Source organism: Canis aureus, chromosome 27 (assembly GCF_053574225.1).
Source record: "Canis aureus isolate CA01 chromosome 27, VMU_Caureus_v.1.0, whole genome shotgun sequence".
Taxonomy (NCBI): Eukaryota; Metazoa; Chordata; class Mammalia; order Carnivora; family Canidae; genus Canis; species Canis aureus.
Window position 1 is genome coordinate 32573577 of NC_135637.1, and position 14200 is coordinate 32587776.

Sequence of the window (14200 nt, forward strand, 5' to 3'; positions counted from 1 at the left end):
CGTTCTGACAGCACAGCAGGGTCAGCCCAGTGTCACCTCAGCAGGCTCCCCAGCGAGGAGAGTCTTAGGACCAAAAGAGCCTGTGATGCCCTGCCCCAGCCATGGCACCTCCCCTTCCCCAGGGATTTCTGGTAGTTCAGAAAGCCTTGGGCTCCCCTTCCTTTGGGAATGTATGGGTTAAATGCCGCTGCTTAAGGGTCTGTCTCGGGCTGAAATTTTGTCAGGCTCTTTTTTTTTTGCCTTTCTAATCATTTCAAAGTTCCAGAGAGGTGCAGAAATAGTCCAAGAACTCCCAAGTGCCAGATCCACCAGTTGAAACATTTTGCCAAATTTGTTTTATCTTTTCCTCTCTCATTTTCATATATGTGTGTGTGCACGTGAATGTGCTGAATAATTATTGCAGATACTTTTGTCCTTTTACCCCAAATAGTTCATTGTGTATTTGCTAAAAACAAAGACAACGTATTCCATAACCCCATAGTACAATGATCAAATTCAGAAACTTTCACGGTGCTGTGGTGCTGTTATCTAAAACATACATAGGCAAATTTCTCCCAAGTTAGCCATCATGTTTGTTTTTTTTAATATTTATTTTGGGGGGCACCTGGGTGGCTCAGTTGGTTAAGCATCTGCCTTTGGCTCGAGTCGTGATTCCAGGGTCCTGAGATTGAGTCCCGCATTTGGCTCCCTGCTTTGTGGGGAATCTGCTTCTCTCTCTGCCCCTCCCCCGCTCATATTTTTTCTCTCTCTCTCTCTCTCTCTCTCTCTCTCTCTAATAAGTAAATAAAACCTTAAAAATATTTTTTAAAAAAGAAAGTACAAGTGGGAGAGGCAGAGGGAGACAGATTCTCAAGCAGAGCCTGACATGGGGCTCCATCTCACCACCCTGAGATCATGACCTGAGCTGAAATCAAGAGTCAGATGCTTAACAGACTGCACCATCATGTTCTTTATAGGCACTTTCATTCTCTGATTCAGGATCCAATCCGAGGGCACAAGATGGACTTCGTTTTCACATCTCTAGTTTTTTCAGTTTATACCAGTTCCTTGGCCTTTGCTTGTCGCCTTGACATTTCTTGGAAGGTACAGGCCAGATTGGGCTTGTCTGATGTTTTCTCAGGAATAGACTCAAGTTCTGCATTTCTGTGAAAACAAAACAAGCCGCAGCAGTGATGTTGTGTCCTCCTCTGTGCCTCGTATCAAGAGGCACATGATCTCCATTTATCCTATTACTGGTCCAGCTCCATTTTGGATTAGTTAAATATGTGAGATGAGATTGCTTGGCACTATGCAAAAGTCACGTGGAGAGTGGGAGCTCCTTGGGGAAAAAGAGAAGGAATGGAAGAGATTCACCTCTCTTGGAACTCCCATCAGTTTGCTAGGGCTGCCAATCCAGATGGCTTGAACACAGAAATCTATGTCCTCACGGTTCTGGAGGCTAGAAGAGTCCAGGATCAAGGTGCCGTCAGGGTTGGTCTGTCCTGAGGCCTCTGTCCTTGGCTTGCAGATGGCCGCAGTCTTCATGTGTCTTCACACGGGTCCCCCTGTGGGTCAGTGTCCTTATCGCTTATAAAAGCACCCATCATCCTGGATTAGGACCCACCCTAACAACTTCATTTTAACCTCATCACCTCTTTTTTTTTTTTAATTTTTATTTATTTATGATAGTCACACAGAGAGAGAGAGGCAGAGACTTAGGCAGAGGGAGAAGCAGGCTCCATGCACCGGGAGCCCGGCGTGGGATTCAATCCCGGGTCTCCAGGATCACGCCCTGGGCCAAAGGCAGGCACTAAACCGCTGCACCACCCAGGGATCCCACCTCATCACCTCTTATCCTCTCTCTAAATACAGTCACATTCTCAGGTGCCAGGAGTTAGGATTTCACCATAGGAATTTCGAGGTTATGCATATCAACGGTAATGTCCCCTCAGGGCTCCTGCCACATTCTCTGAAGCAGCACCATAGCTTTTAACCCGTGCTCTGTTCTCAGACATTTGCTATATTACATGTCTGTTGACTTATTGTGTAGCTCTCCTGCCACTGGCCCCACTGTGTCTGAGTGATTTGCAGCTGTGGTGACAGTGCCTAAAGCAGAGCTTCATTGTGGAGGTAGGCACTCAATGACCAACAGAGGAGGGAGAAAACAAAGTGCTCTAGGGTCTGACCATTGTACCGATCAGTGTTTGGAGATGCAGTGACACGTCAAGGTGCTCAGTGCAGTAGGCGCCACACAGGACCTCCAGAGACCAGACAGTGCCAAGGGCACCTAGCTTACTAGCATTTGGCATTGTCATCTGAAGAAATACAAAATTCAATATAAATGCAAACACATAGAAATAAAATTTACATTCAGCCCAGAACAGACTCTAGGATCAGCTAAAGCTTTAGGCTTCCAGCTGCTGGTCGGCTACAATGGGAAGTCTTGGCTAGTTGGTCACCAGGGTCCTCCATTACCCTCCCTAGGTCTGGCTTTGCTGGTACAAGAGGGGGACTGGTTTCCCCTTGGCTGCCTCTGAAGGTGACCTGGGGCCCGGAGGGGGTGGTGGCTTATACACACATGCGTGTGTGTACACACACATCCATACCATTGTCACTCAGTTGGGTATCTGACCAGGAGATTATATGAAAAGACCCTCTATTAATATCTTTGGTTTGACAAAAGATAAAGTACTTCTGCCTTGCAGCTGACAGCCAGCAGGTCTCCCACACACCAGGTACGGAGTGTGATACCTGGACCCGCTTGCCAGGTTTGGGCTCGGCTCATGTCTAGAGAGTGGGAGCCCCTCATCCCCCAATAGCAGCTAGATTGCATGTTCCTTATGTTTCTGGAGAGATCAGACAAGAGTGGAGCACTGTGGCCACCACAGCCCAGGGGCCGACCTCCTTAGTCTATAGTCTCCTACAGCCAGAATGAGAAGGTACCACTCCGTCCCCCCTGAGTAGGCTCTGTCTGCGTTCACTGACAACTTTGAGTTTTAGCCACTGCTGTGGCAGTGTGTAAATGAGTAGGATGGGAGGAATAAGCAGCTATGGAAGGGAGCCCTTACCTGCCCAGGGCTGTGAGTCACTTCTCAACATGTCACTTGGAAGAGGGGAACATACTCGGTGCGTGGGGAGGGGAAGCAGGTGGGAGGCAACTGCAAGGAAGAGCTGAGGTGTCTGCAGCTCTGTGCTGTCTGCTGCACCTGGGATTTCTACTGAGCTGGGCACAGAAGCCCATTTCTCAGAAAGATGGGGAGCAGTGACGCGTGTTCCACACCTGTCCCACACTCTCTTCCTTCCTCCCTGCAGGCCAGCCAGCTGGGTGTGTACCGAGCCTTTGTAGACAACTATGGCGTCGCCATGGAAACGGCGGAGAAGTGCTGTCAGGCCAACTCTCAGTTTGCAGAAATCTCTGAGGTACTCATGACTCTGTTCAGACGGGTGCACCCCTCCACCTCCCACAGATGGAACGTGGGCTGGTCTTTGGCACACTGTGACCCAGGAGAACAAGGTGCACCAAACCAACTTCTGGTTGTAAATCTCCACTTTCCTTCCAGATACTTCTGGGTTGGCTCTGTCAGCCCAGTATGGGGGACACAGGAGGGAGCGGCCCTGCAAGTGCCGTGCCACTCCAAGGGCTGGGGCCCAGTTCTGCGGCTCTGCTGAGTGCCCCAGACAGATGCTGTCTTGCACCGTCTTTGTGCAGTAAGCATTGTCCATAGTTCCGGGAGGTCTAGTCATGAGAGTCCTGAGGCTGACTATGCACCTACTTGCTAGAGAGCAGCTGGGGAGGTGTGGTTTGCACTGTTCCTCCTCTAGCCTGCCTGGGGACCTTGCTTGCCAGGCAAACTAAGCAGCTAGTGCCGGGGTGTGGAATTGGCATTGCCACTTTCTGTCTATACGTGGGAGCCTAGAGCTCCAGGAGCACTGAAACCTCGAGCCCGAGTGTTAGCATGAGGGGCCTCAAAAGAGCACATCAGATACAGAGAGGATGAGCAGGTCATCGGGGTGGGTGGCCGCCCCTAGACCAAAGCCTGCAGCACCCGCCTCTCCAGGCTCCCAGCGAGGGCTTTCTGTAGCCTGCCACATCCTGCTTCTGCCCTGTGCAGCTGGGTGACATTTCCCACTTTCTGGACCTGTCATTGCTTGTGATGCCTCTGGCTCCTCAGAGCTCCGACTTGCCCTCCCTCCTCCAAACAAGGGTTCTGGGTGAAAAGATTCCATGAGAGAAATTAGCATAAGAAAAATAAATGGAAACTAGAAAAAGGGAATAAGTGGGGTCTCCCTTACACCCTATCATACCTGGCTTTGTTCTGGGGGCTTGGTGCCATTTTGTAATTTGTCGCAAGAGGTAGTGTGTCGTGGGTGTTGATGGTCTCTCATGGTGGTAATGGGTGCCGGGCTGTTCTTCTGGAGCCCACTTCCTGCCTGGCCTGCTGGTAACAGGCCACCTGCACCCAGGGTTCTGGGCTGGCTCCAGACATCCCTCCCTGTGTGCTCTGTTTTGCCTGGAGCATTTAGGCCACACCTTTCTTTAGCTCACTCACTTAGCAAACCACCATCCCCCCACCCCAACAGCTGGCATGTTGGTGCAGAATCCCGAGTGACCTTAACAAATTAGAGATCTAATCCTTTAAGAGCATGCTACAGTTAGAGGGGGCCAAGTTCAAGTCCACCCACACAGGTTTCTATAGAGGAAGGAGGAAGCAATGGTGAGCTACCACCCAGGGGTCATGTGGTCCCACTGACCATGCACGAGTGGGATTCTGAGCTGAGGCAAGGATACTGGGAGGGAGACAGCGTTTTGGGACGTACTGAAAGCTGGCCCTCCATGAAGCTTGTCCCTTCTAGGCAGCATCCGCTTTGGTTCCCCACCCATGTTTTTAAAAGAGACCCAGAGAAATTGGAACCACCCAGACGGAGCAAAATGAAGCCAAAGGAAACAGAAACAGCAGGCCATGCAGAGGTTGCACTCCAGGGGTCAGAGCTCAGGCTTGGGGAGGACAGTTACCTCTAGGACAGGGAGCAGTAGAGCAGTGGCCCCTCATCTCCTCCCAGTCCTGAAAATGAGCCAGGGCAGCATCCACTTAAGCCAGAGTTGCCCAAACTGGGTTCTGTGGAATGCCAGCTCCCACACGATAGATGTTTGAGAATTATGGGAAAAGGGCCTCTGGGGACCAAGTTAAATTTGTAAAGTGTGGGATTAAGCCAGATTCTTTGAGGCAGGATTTCTCGACCTACCTCTGCATGCTTGTGTGCATGGTACTGCCCAGAGGCACGTGGTGTGAGGGCTGTCTCCCAGGCCCACGTGAGTGTGGAACCTGACTTGCAGAGGCTCATGTTCAGCTCTCACACCCCTCTCATCCCCTGCACCCCTCAGGAATTGCTGAGACAGGTGTATGGAGGAGTAATCACTATGAGGGGCGTTAAACTCTCAAGAGAGGTACCAAAGTGCATTTGGCCCCAATGAGCTTAAAATACCACAGATTTAAGTTGTGAGAGGTTTACCACAACATGAGAGGTTGGGAAAGCCATCTCTGAGCCCCTTATGGACCCCATGCTGTTTCTTATTGTTGGTCAGCAGTCTGGTAATGGGATTAACCATAGCTTCTTCCCGGAGATTATTTCAGGTACACAGAATCTTATATCCTGGTTTCTCTTGGTACCTTGGACTCAATCAGTGATGCCTTTGATGCAGTTGTGTGAAAACATGACCTACCCACCAAAAATCTCTGCTTTCCTTTGGGGATCATAGTGCCTGTTTGTTAGAAACTACAGGCTCACCTTCATTGAACTTTGCAGATATTGCATTTTTTTGTTTTTGTTTTTTTTTACAAACTGAAGGTTTGTAGGAATGCTGTGTTGAGCAAGTCTGAAGGTGCCATTTTTCCAAAAGCATTTGCTCATTATGTCACATTTTGGTAATTCTTGCAACATTTTAAACATTATTATGTCTTTTGTGATGAACTATGGTCAGTGATTATGATTCGCTGAAAGCTCAGATGATGGTTCGCATTCTTTAGCACTAGAGTATTTTTTAATCAAAGTAGGTACATTGTTTTTAGACTTAATGCCATTAAACACTTAATAGATTATAAACATAATTTTTATAGGCACTAGGAAACCAAAAAAATTCACTGAGCTTGCCTCATTGCAATAGTCGCTTCATGGCTTGCTCCAGAAGAAAACCCACAGTATCTCCACGGTATGCCTGTACATTTGCAAAGTCAGAAGAGGGTGGGTGCAGGTGGAACCTGGCGTGGGTCTCAGTGGTGGGGGTCCCGCCGTGGCCATGTCCAAAGGTGAGTGCTTTTCCAACCCATTAGCTTCCTTGCACACTGTTTAACTTCTCTGAGAAAGCAGTTCCATACATTTAGGAAGGACACTGAGGTTTGCCACATTTTTATAGGAGTCTGTGTGTCAGAGGCGCTCTTGACCAGGTGTGATTTTGTCTCTAGGAGACAACTTAATAATGCCTGGAGATTTTGGATTGTCACAACAGGGGGAGGGCGTGCTGCTGCACCCAGAGGTAGAGGCCAGCAGTGCTGCTCAGTATCCCACAGCGTACAGGACAGGCCTCCACAGTAAGAGAATTTCTAGCCCCAAATGTCAACAGTTGCAGGAGAACCAACATGCCCAGGGCAGGCCTTGTGTTCCGCCCACCCTGTCTTTCATGCTTTGGTTCAGGACACCCCTAAGACTTGCCTCATATAAGGTTTTGTGCAGCGAGAGAAGGGTGAGCTTTCTGTGGAAGGTGTCTGGTCACAGAACTTCCTGCCACATCAATGCTGCCTCAGTGGTCCCATGTGAAAACGTGCTTTTCTCTTTGTAGAACCTGAAAGCCAGAAGCAACAAGGATGCCAAGGACCAGACGACCAAGAACTCTTTGGAAAGTGAGTTCTCTGTGCCGAGGCCTCCTCGTGCTCCCTAGAGGGATAGCTGCCATGAGCCAAGGGGGCATTTGCTGGAAAAGCAAATACAGCCCCCGGTTGGGTCACCCTCTGGCACCCTTGCCACTCCAGACTTCTAATAGTGAGAGCGGAGACATGGCAAAAACAGCACTGGGTGTGGTGGGATGGGGAGGGATGTGGTCAGGACCAGCTTTCCACCAACAGTAGCAACGAGGAAGGATGGTAGGGGTTTGCAAACACATGGAAACCAGGCACTGCTGGGCATTTAAAATGTCATCATGTTGTCCCCAACAGCCCTGTTAGGAGGATTTTATTTTCCCTTTTTTTCAGATGACAGAACAGGTTTAGAACAAAAGTAACCCCGCTGGAACATAGGTCCTAAGTGGCCAGGCAGGGGGAAAGCCAGAGTTGCCAGGCTCCCAGGCCCATGTGTCCAGCCCCTTCACTGTGGGCAGAAAGCAGGATCAGGACTGACAGGTCACCCCTCAGTTCTGGTTATTAAGATAGCATGAATAGTTACACTTAGAGAGAACGGCAGACTCTGACTCTGGTAGCAGAGCTTCACCATGCTCCTGAGTTTCAGTCTCTCATCTATAAAATGAGGTAACAATGCGAGTCTTACAGTAGTTGTGGGAGTCACATGAGGAAATGCTCCTGATGTATGTCAGGACGTGTAAGCATCTGCACCTGTGACGGACGGGGCTCGCCATCCTCATGGAGAAGCGGGGGCTGCCACAGCTGGCCAGGGCTCCTGTGCTCCTGGAGTCCAGGTGTCTGAAAACACTTAAACAGCCAAGAGCTAAATCGGCACCTGATTTAGTTAGTGCATCCTCGGAATCAGGCCTCTAAACTATACAGGGATGGATGTTGTGAGTGACATGCTGGTCTGTCCCCAGGAGGCCCTCCAGACCCTGCCAGGGTTGGAACCCTTGCTGGCCCATCTGCACCAGGATGCTGGTGGGCTGCCCAACTCCAGGGGAGGGGTGTCAACTTGGGTTGACCCGTAGCTCTGGACTCAGCATTTAATGTCACAGATCAGAAGCTCAAAGCCATGTGCCCAACCCTCTAGGTGCTCAGGGTTTGACCTTGTCACTGGGTGTGGAGTAGTTGGGGGGGGGGGGGCGGTGATTGGGCCACTCCCCCTACTCCAGCGTTTGCAGCAAGGACAGGCAGGCGGGTGGTCTGGGGCTGCTTTCTCCATGCGTGGCCACCTCTCACCCTGCCCGTCTCTCTGCAGCCCTGCTCTACAAGCCTGTGGACCGGGTGACACGCAGCACGCTGGTCCTGCATGTGAGTCACTCCACCCAGGACCTTCTCACTCTGGGGTTCTTGGCTTCTGTTGCTCCAGGGCTGACACTGGTATTTGTCAGTGTTACCCATACATTCTCTGTTCCTGCCACACACATTTATTGTAGATGCAGAAATGAGAGGCTCACAGGGGGGTGAGGGGAGAACAAAGCAGATTCTTAAGGTGTCCAGAGTGCTTTTGTAGGGGTTGATGCAGGGAGGGAGTGTCCTGTCCCATGTAAGCAGGGCCTCCCAGGTAGACGGAGAGTGGGCAAAGAGGGTAGGTGCCTTCCAGGGCTGCAAGGATGACCACTGCCTCCTAGCCTGGGGAGAGGGAGCCTGGGGAGGGCCACTGCCTCAGTGGAGCTGTTCCTGAAGGCAGCAGGGAAAACAAATTGGCCCCTAGTCCTACTGCCCAGGTGACCCTATTCATTTATATTTAGGGCAAGTTGTACATACATTTTTTTTTTTAATTTACAACCAAGTCACAGAAAAGTGTGTGAGCTTCCCATTTCCTTTCCTGCTTCCTCCCAGCAAAGGAGCCACCACCACAAGGATTCTTTGATACACATGCTGACATACGTGAACGTCTTTTTTAATTATGCAGGCGTTGTGCTATGTATCATCCCACTTTGCCTTTTTTTTTCCATTAAATTGATGTGCTGGAGAGTGTCCCACTTTAGCCCAACAGCTCTGCCCCATAGTATTGAAGCTGTGTCGTATTCTGTTAAGTGCACATTTCATAATTCCTCCCTCTCCTCCGATTCAGAGGGAGATGAGAGACATGGTTTAGAAGGCTCTGGCTGGGGCAGCCCGGGTGGCTCAGCGGTTTAGCGCTGCGTTTGGCTCAGGGCGTCATCCGGGAGACCCCGAATCGAGTCCCGCATCAGGCTTCCTGCATGGAGCCTGCTTCTTTTTTTTTTTTTTTTTTTTAAAGATTTTATTTATTCATCCATGAGAATGCACAGAGGGGAGAGAGAGAGAGGCAGAGAGAGAAGCAGGCTCCATGCACCGGGAGCCCGACGTGGGATTTGATCCCGGGTCTCCAGGATCGCGCCCTGGGCCAAAGGCAGGCGCCAAACCGCTGCGCCACCCAGGGATCCCTGGAGCCTGCTTCTCTCTCTGCCTGTCTCTTTCTTTCTGTGTGTCTCATGAATAAATACATAAAATACAAAAAAATAAAATAAAATGACATTTATAAAAAAAAAAAAAAAAAAAAAGCTCTGACTGGTGGCTCATCAGACGGAGTCTTAGAGACCTTTATTCTGTCTCTATTCCGAGCATCCTGACAGGGAAAAGCCAGAGGGGCCCAGGGGTGTCATGGGGGTTCTGGGACTACTGGCACCAGAGCTTTCCTCCAGGCTTATTTTCATCTCTGCAGGTTCTCTACAGGGGGGATTTGAGAGCAAAGGGAGTTGTTTCTCTGAACCAAGGAGCTGTTGACCTTGAGCACGAATTGCATTGCGTGCATTCCTAGTGGAGAAGGAGTCAACGTTTCCATCTCCTCTCTAAAGCAGGAGGAGCAGGGAAGGTCAGGCGCTTTCTCCTGGCTGGCACCGACCAGTGGTTCTGGACGAGACCATTTCTGCCCCCTAGGGGACATGCAGCAAAATTGGAGACTGTTGCTTGTTACAGCTGCAAAGGAGGAGTGCCAGCATCTAGTGCCTAGAGGCTGGGATGGGGAGCTGACGTCCTACAGTGCACCGGACAGCCCCCTCCACAGGGAGTGATCCAGCCCAGAATGTCACAGTGGTGGGTGCCAGGGCTGTGCTCTCTCTGACCTGAGTCTTCTCTCGCCTGACACAGGACTTACTGAAGCACACACCGTCCAGCCACCCTGACCACCCTCTGCTGCAGGATGCCCTCCGTATCTCACAGAACTTCCTGTCCAGTATCAATGAGGAAATCACACCCCGCCGGCAATCCATGACCGTGAAGAAGGGAGAGGTGAGCGAGGCTGGGGATGGTCTGGCTTTGCCACCCTGCCCCACTAGGCAGGGGCAAGTTGGAGCCCCTTTTTGGTCCTCAACAGACTGCCTGCTGTTCAGCCTAACACAGAAAATGTGTTACCTTTTAGGGTCCTTGACCCTCGCAGGGTAAGACCCGATCCTCTGTGTGGGGCATCAGGGTGGAGTTGCAGGGCTGCTCGCCTCACTTGGCCACCTCTTTTTCCTGTGTGGTGGGTCGTGTCCAGGGCACCCCTTCTTTCTCCTACAGCCTTGTCATCTTGGGGTCCCCAGCTGAGAATACCCATCAGAAAGAGAATGTCATTTTGTCTACCTGGAACAACATAGTTCTTCCTGAGTATTATTCTCTCATTAAAAAACAGTTCCAGGTTTCCCCTGCTACCTGAAGGTAGATTATTCCTATGAAGTCTTTTGTAAACTGAATGGTGTAAAATGGAAAAGCCATTACCCTTTGTAAAAGCAAATACGGTGTTCAGATTTATTTTAGTTACTGAAAACAAGTACTAACGTAGATCTTCGGTAAAAGCAAAGTGGTGTAATGCAAACTTCTGGATATTGTGGGAAACCCGTGTGACCAGATTTAAGGATTTAAAACGGAAGTACATGATGTTTGTGGGCTTGCTTGTCTTCAGCTCCAAGGATTCTCCTTCCTCCTCCTCCTCCCTCCCTTCCCCCCCTCCCTGACAGCCACCCCTGGTTTTTATCTTCCTGCACATCATTAATAAGATGGTAGTGAACAGAGGGGCTGAGAATGCATGACCCAGCCCGCCCTGGTGGCCCCTGCTGCCTCTGACCCTGCTGGGAGGGGCCCAGGGAGGCAGTAGGCAGGTGCTGTCCTGAGTGGGCAGCACTTAGTGAGAGAGCAGAGCTGCATCAATCAGGGAGGCTGGCATCTGGCACAGGTGAGAGCATCTATTATCAGAAGCAACACCCAGGTGAGGTAGGCTGATCTGCTGCCTCTGGGGGCTTGTGCAGGGACAGGAGCTATATGACCCAGGCAGGACACGGTAGCCCGACATAGCTGCCCCTGAAAGCCACTTCCTCCTCCTTCTTCCGGTTCATATGCCAGGTGCTCGGCACTGAGGGCTCACCCTCCCAGCATTAGGGTTTCCTTTCTTCCTCCCACCTGGGCTGGCAGGCAGGCCCCTCTCAGATCTGTCCCCCCTGCTCTTCCTTGGAAAGTGGTACCTGAGTGCTGAGCAGAAAGCTCCCATGTGCCCAGAGTCTCATCAGGCTTGACCATGAGCAAAGGGCTTGGTCAGATTTTTCCTGGTAACCCTGGGCCGGAAGGGCCAAGGAAGAGTGAGGTGTCCCTCTAGTCCACCCTCCAGGTTTGTTTGGACCTGGAGCCAGGCCGACATAGAGACCCAGTGCCAGCATCACTGTGAACTCACCCACCACAGGGCTTGGACTGTGCTTTCTCCTCCTCCCTGGACCTGTTCCTCCTTTTTACAACAGGGTGGGAACTCAGCCTACCGTGCTGGGTGCCTGGGCACCCAAAGGGCACAATTTATGGCAAGAGCCCTGCCAGTGGGCAAACAGAAGCAGTCTCTGAGCTCGTGGAAGGCAGCAGTGGGTCCCCAGCACCTCCCAGGGCCTCCACACCCTGTTGTCGGATGTCTGGAACCTGGGGGTGGTGGGGTGGTGGGGTTCAGATCTCCTTTGCTGGAGCAACAACAGGGCCTTGCCCCTGGTTCAGCCTCATGCCTGGCTGAGGGACTCTGAAGGAGTGCAAAGCTTTGGCCTCCCTCAACACATGTGGGATTTGCCTCTGCTCAGACTCCTTATCCCTAGTGGGTTTGTGCCCAGCTCACTCTTCCCTCCTAGGACACCTGCTCTTTCTCCTTTGCCGGCTGTTCTCTTATGAGAGTGCTGTCCTCTTGGAAAGCAAATGCGTGAGTCCTTTTTCTCCCAGCTTTTCATACGGTGCTGACGGCAGACTCAGCTGTTCAGGATCCCCGGGGAGAAATACCATCTTGCTCTTCAGATCGATGGAGGCAGCTACCCTAGGGAATTGAGGAAAATCAAATGCTACCTGGGAGCTGGCAGCCCAGCCCTGGTCCTGCATCTGTTACCACGCTGACCCACAGTCAGTGTCTCAGCGCAACCAAGCAGGGAGTGTGTGGGGACCAGGCTCTTCGTGAGGACAAGGGCTTTTATCTGCACCCATCATGCCCCCACCTCCAGCCTCTGGCCCTATTGGCCTCAGTAGGAGGGATCACTCAGGTGCCTCAGCTGCAAGAGGAAAGAGACACTAGTGCCTTCTGAAAGGTTGTGAGTCCGAGTCGCACACACCTTCTCTCCGCCCCATGTGTGGTAAGGGAGGTGGGAGCCAGCCCAAGATGACAGACAGTTGCCCACGCTCACGCTCCCTGCCCCCACCCTTCCAGGAGCATACATCACTAATCAATCAGGTGCTCAAACTCTGAGCTGATTGCTGCCTAAGCGTCTTCCTGGGGTTATCCTCAGGCTGCCCAACCCAGTTTACAGTCCCCGGTGTAGTAGAAAGGGTGCTGGAAGAGCAGTCCCCCAACCTGGTTCAGTCCTGCCTACCCCTTACCAGTGGTATTGATTTGGGAGGCCCCTGTTTCTTTGCTGAGTGTCCATAATCTGAGGATAGTGACTCGGGATCTGCGGCCCCTCCATGGGGTCTTTGTGAGACAGAAAGGGTCTCAAGACCTCCGAGGGACTGTATAAAAGCAGGGGGTGACGATTTGTCCACGTGGGCACCCTGGTGGAGGTGGTGGGAAAACACCCTCTAGAGCACCAGTCAGGAGAGAATCTGCAGGTCCCAGGAGGAGTGGGAGCTACAGGCTGCTGCCTTTTAGAATTTGCAGCTGGGGAGGGTCAGATTTGGAAGCACCAATTTTTTTTCCCCATGTTTTTATCTCTAAATTTGGTATATGACATTGAATATCAGATTTCCAAAGGGAGAGAGAAAGTGGGCTTCTGAGTTTTCTTGATGACTCTGTGAGGTCAGAGGGATCTTCCAGGAAGGACATTGTGGCTTAGAAAGGTTGAATGACTGCGCACAGTCACACAGCCCCTAAGTAGCTAACCCAGGACGTGAGGCCAGGTGTACCCTGGCACCTGTGTGTACCACAGGCGTGTTGTGATTTATGACCGCCCCCTCCCCCATGCCCCCACATCCCTTTGAACCGGTAGGACTTTCCACCCCTCCCCGGTCCTTGTATAAAGAGCTACCTGGAAGTAGGTGGTCATAAGGAGAAGCATGCCCCTTTGGTTCCGCATGCTACTAGTCTCCTGCTCAGAGTGTGGTGGGGCCGGTGAGGGCGGTGATGGCAAGGGGGTGGGCAGTGTCCCTGTTTCAAGCTCTCCTGGCAGTTTTCTAGGGAGAGAAAAGGTGCCTCTATTGGCCTGGGTGTTTGGAGGTCTCCCCACAGTCCCAGGTGGCCCATCTCCACCTGCTCAGCCTGGGTTAAGTCGGAGCACTGTGGAGAGGCCCCAGTGTGAGCCCTGAGTGGGGCCAACAGGCCCAGTCCCCACAGCTCCAGGGCTGTCCTCTTTGAGGTAGATTGACTTTGGCAGCATTACAGGTGCCTCCCTGACTCTGAACTGTGGCTGGCAGAGGCTCTCACCAGCCTGTATCCTGGCCCTAGCACCCCAGGGGCCGTGAGCGGCAGGTCCTTCCCAGGAGGACACCCTTCTCAGCCTCCCAGGAACTGGTCAGGACCAAGAAGTCCTGCTGGCGTAGTCTGTTCCCAGACCTGGGTCCTGTGGGCTAATGGGTGCTGCTCCTTCATTGAGCTGAATTAATTTTACACTGCTGGCTGATTTCCCCATGTGGCTGCCTGTCTGTCTGTTCTTAGCACCACACCATGTGCTGCCTGGCATCCCCAGCTCGGCTGGGAGGCAAATGGGATGATCCTGTGTGGGTGTTTTGTTTCCCAAGAGCCAACCTTTATGTGGAGCCATTCTCTACCCAGGTTTCAGGTGCCCCTAGCAGAAGGCAGGTGGGCAGGCCAAATAGGAGCCACTGGGGAAATGTCACCAGTGCAGGCTGAAGCCTAGAGGTGGTGAGGTTCAAGCAGA

The 14200-nt window shown here is 51.8% G+C and overlaps 1 protein-coding gene across 1 annotated transcript in view; it reads left to right on the forward strand.

Annotated features, from left to right (window-relative positions):
* Window positions 1–14200, forward strand: part of BCR (BCR activator of RhoGEF and GTPase) — a 124349-nt gene that overhangs the window by 73232 nt on the left and 36917 nt on the right. Inside the window, exons 5-8 of the mRNA XM_077874484.1 lie at window positions 3292–3399; window positions 6815–6875; window positions 8131–8183; window positions 9987–10127. Of these exons, the coding sequence (XP_077730610.1) occupies window positions 3292–3399; window positions 6815–6875; window positions 8131–8183; window positions 9987–10127 (363 nt within the window). The remainder of the gene's footprint in view (window positions 1–3291; window positions 3400–6814; window positions 6876–8130; window positions 8184–9986; window positions 10128–14200) is intronic.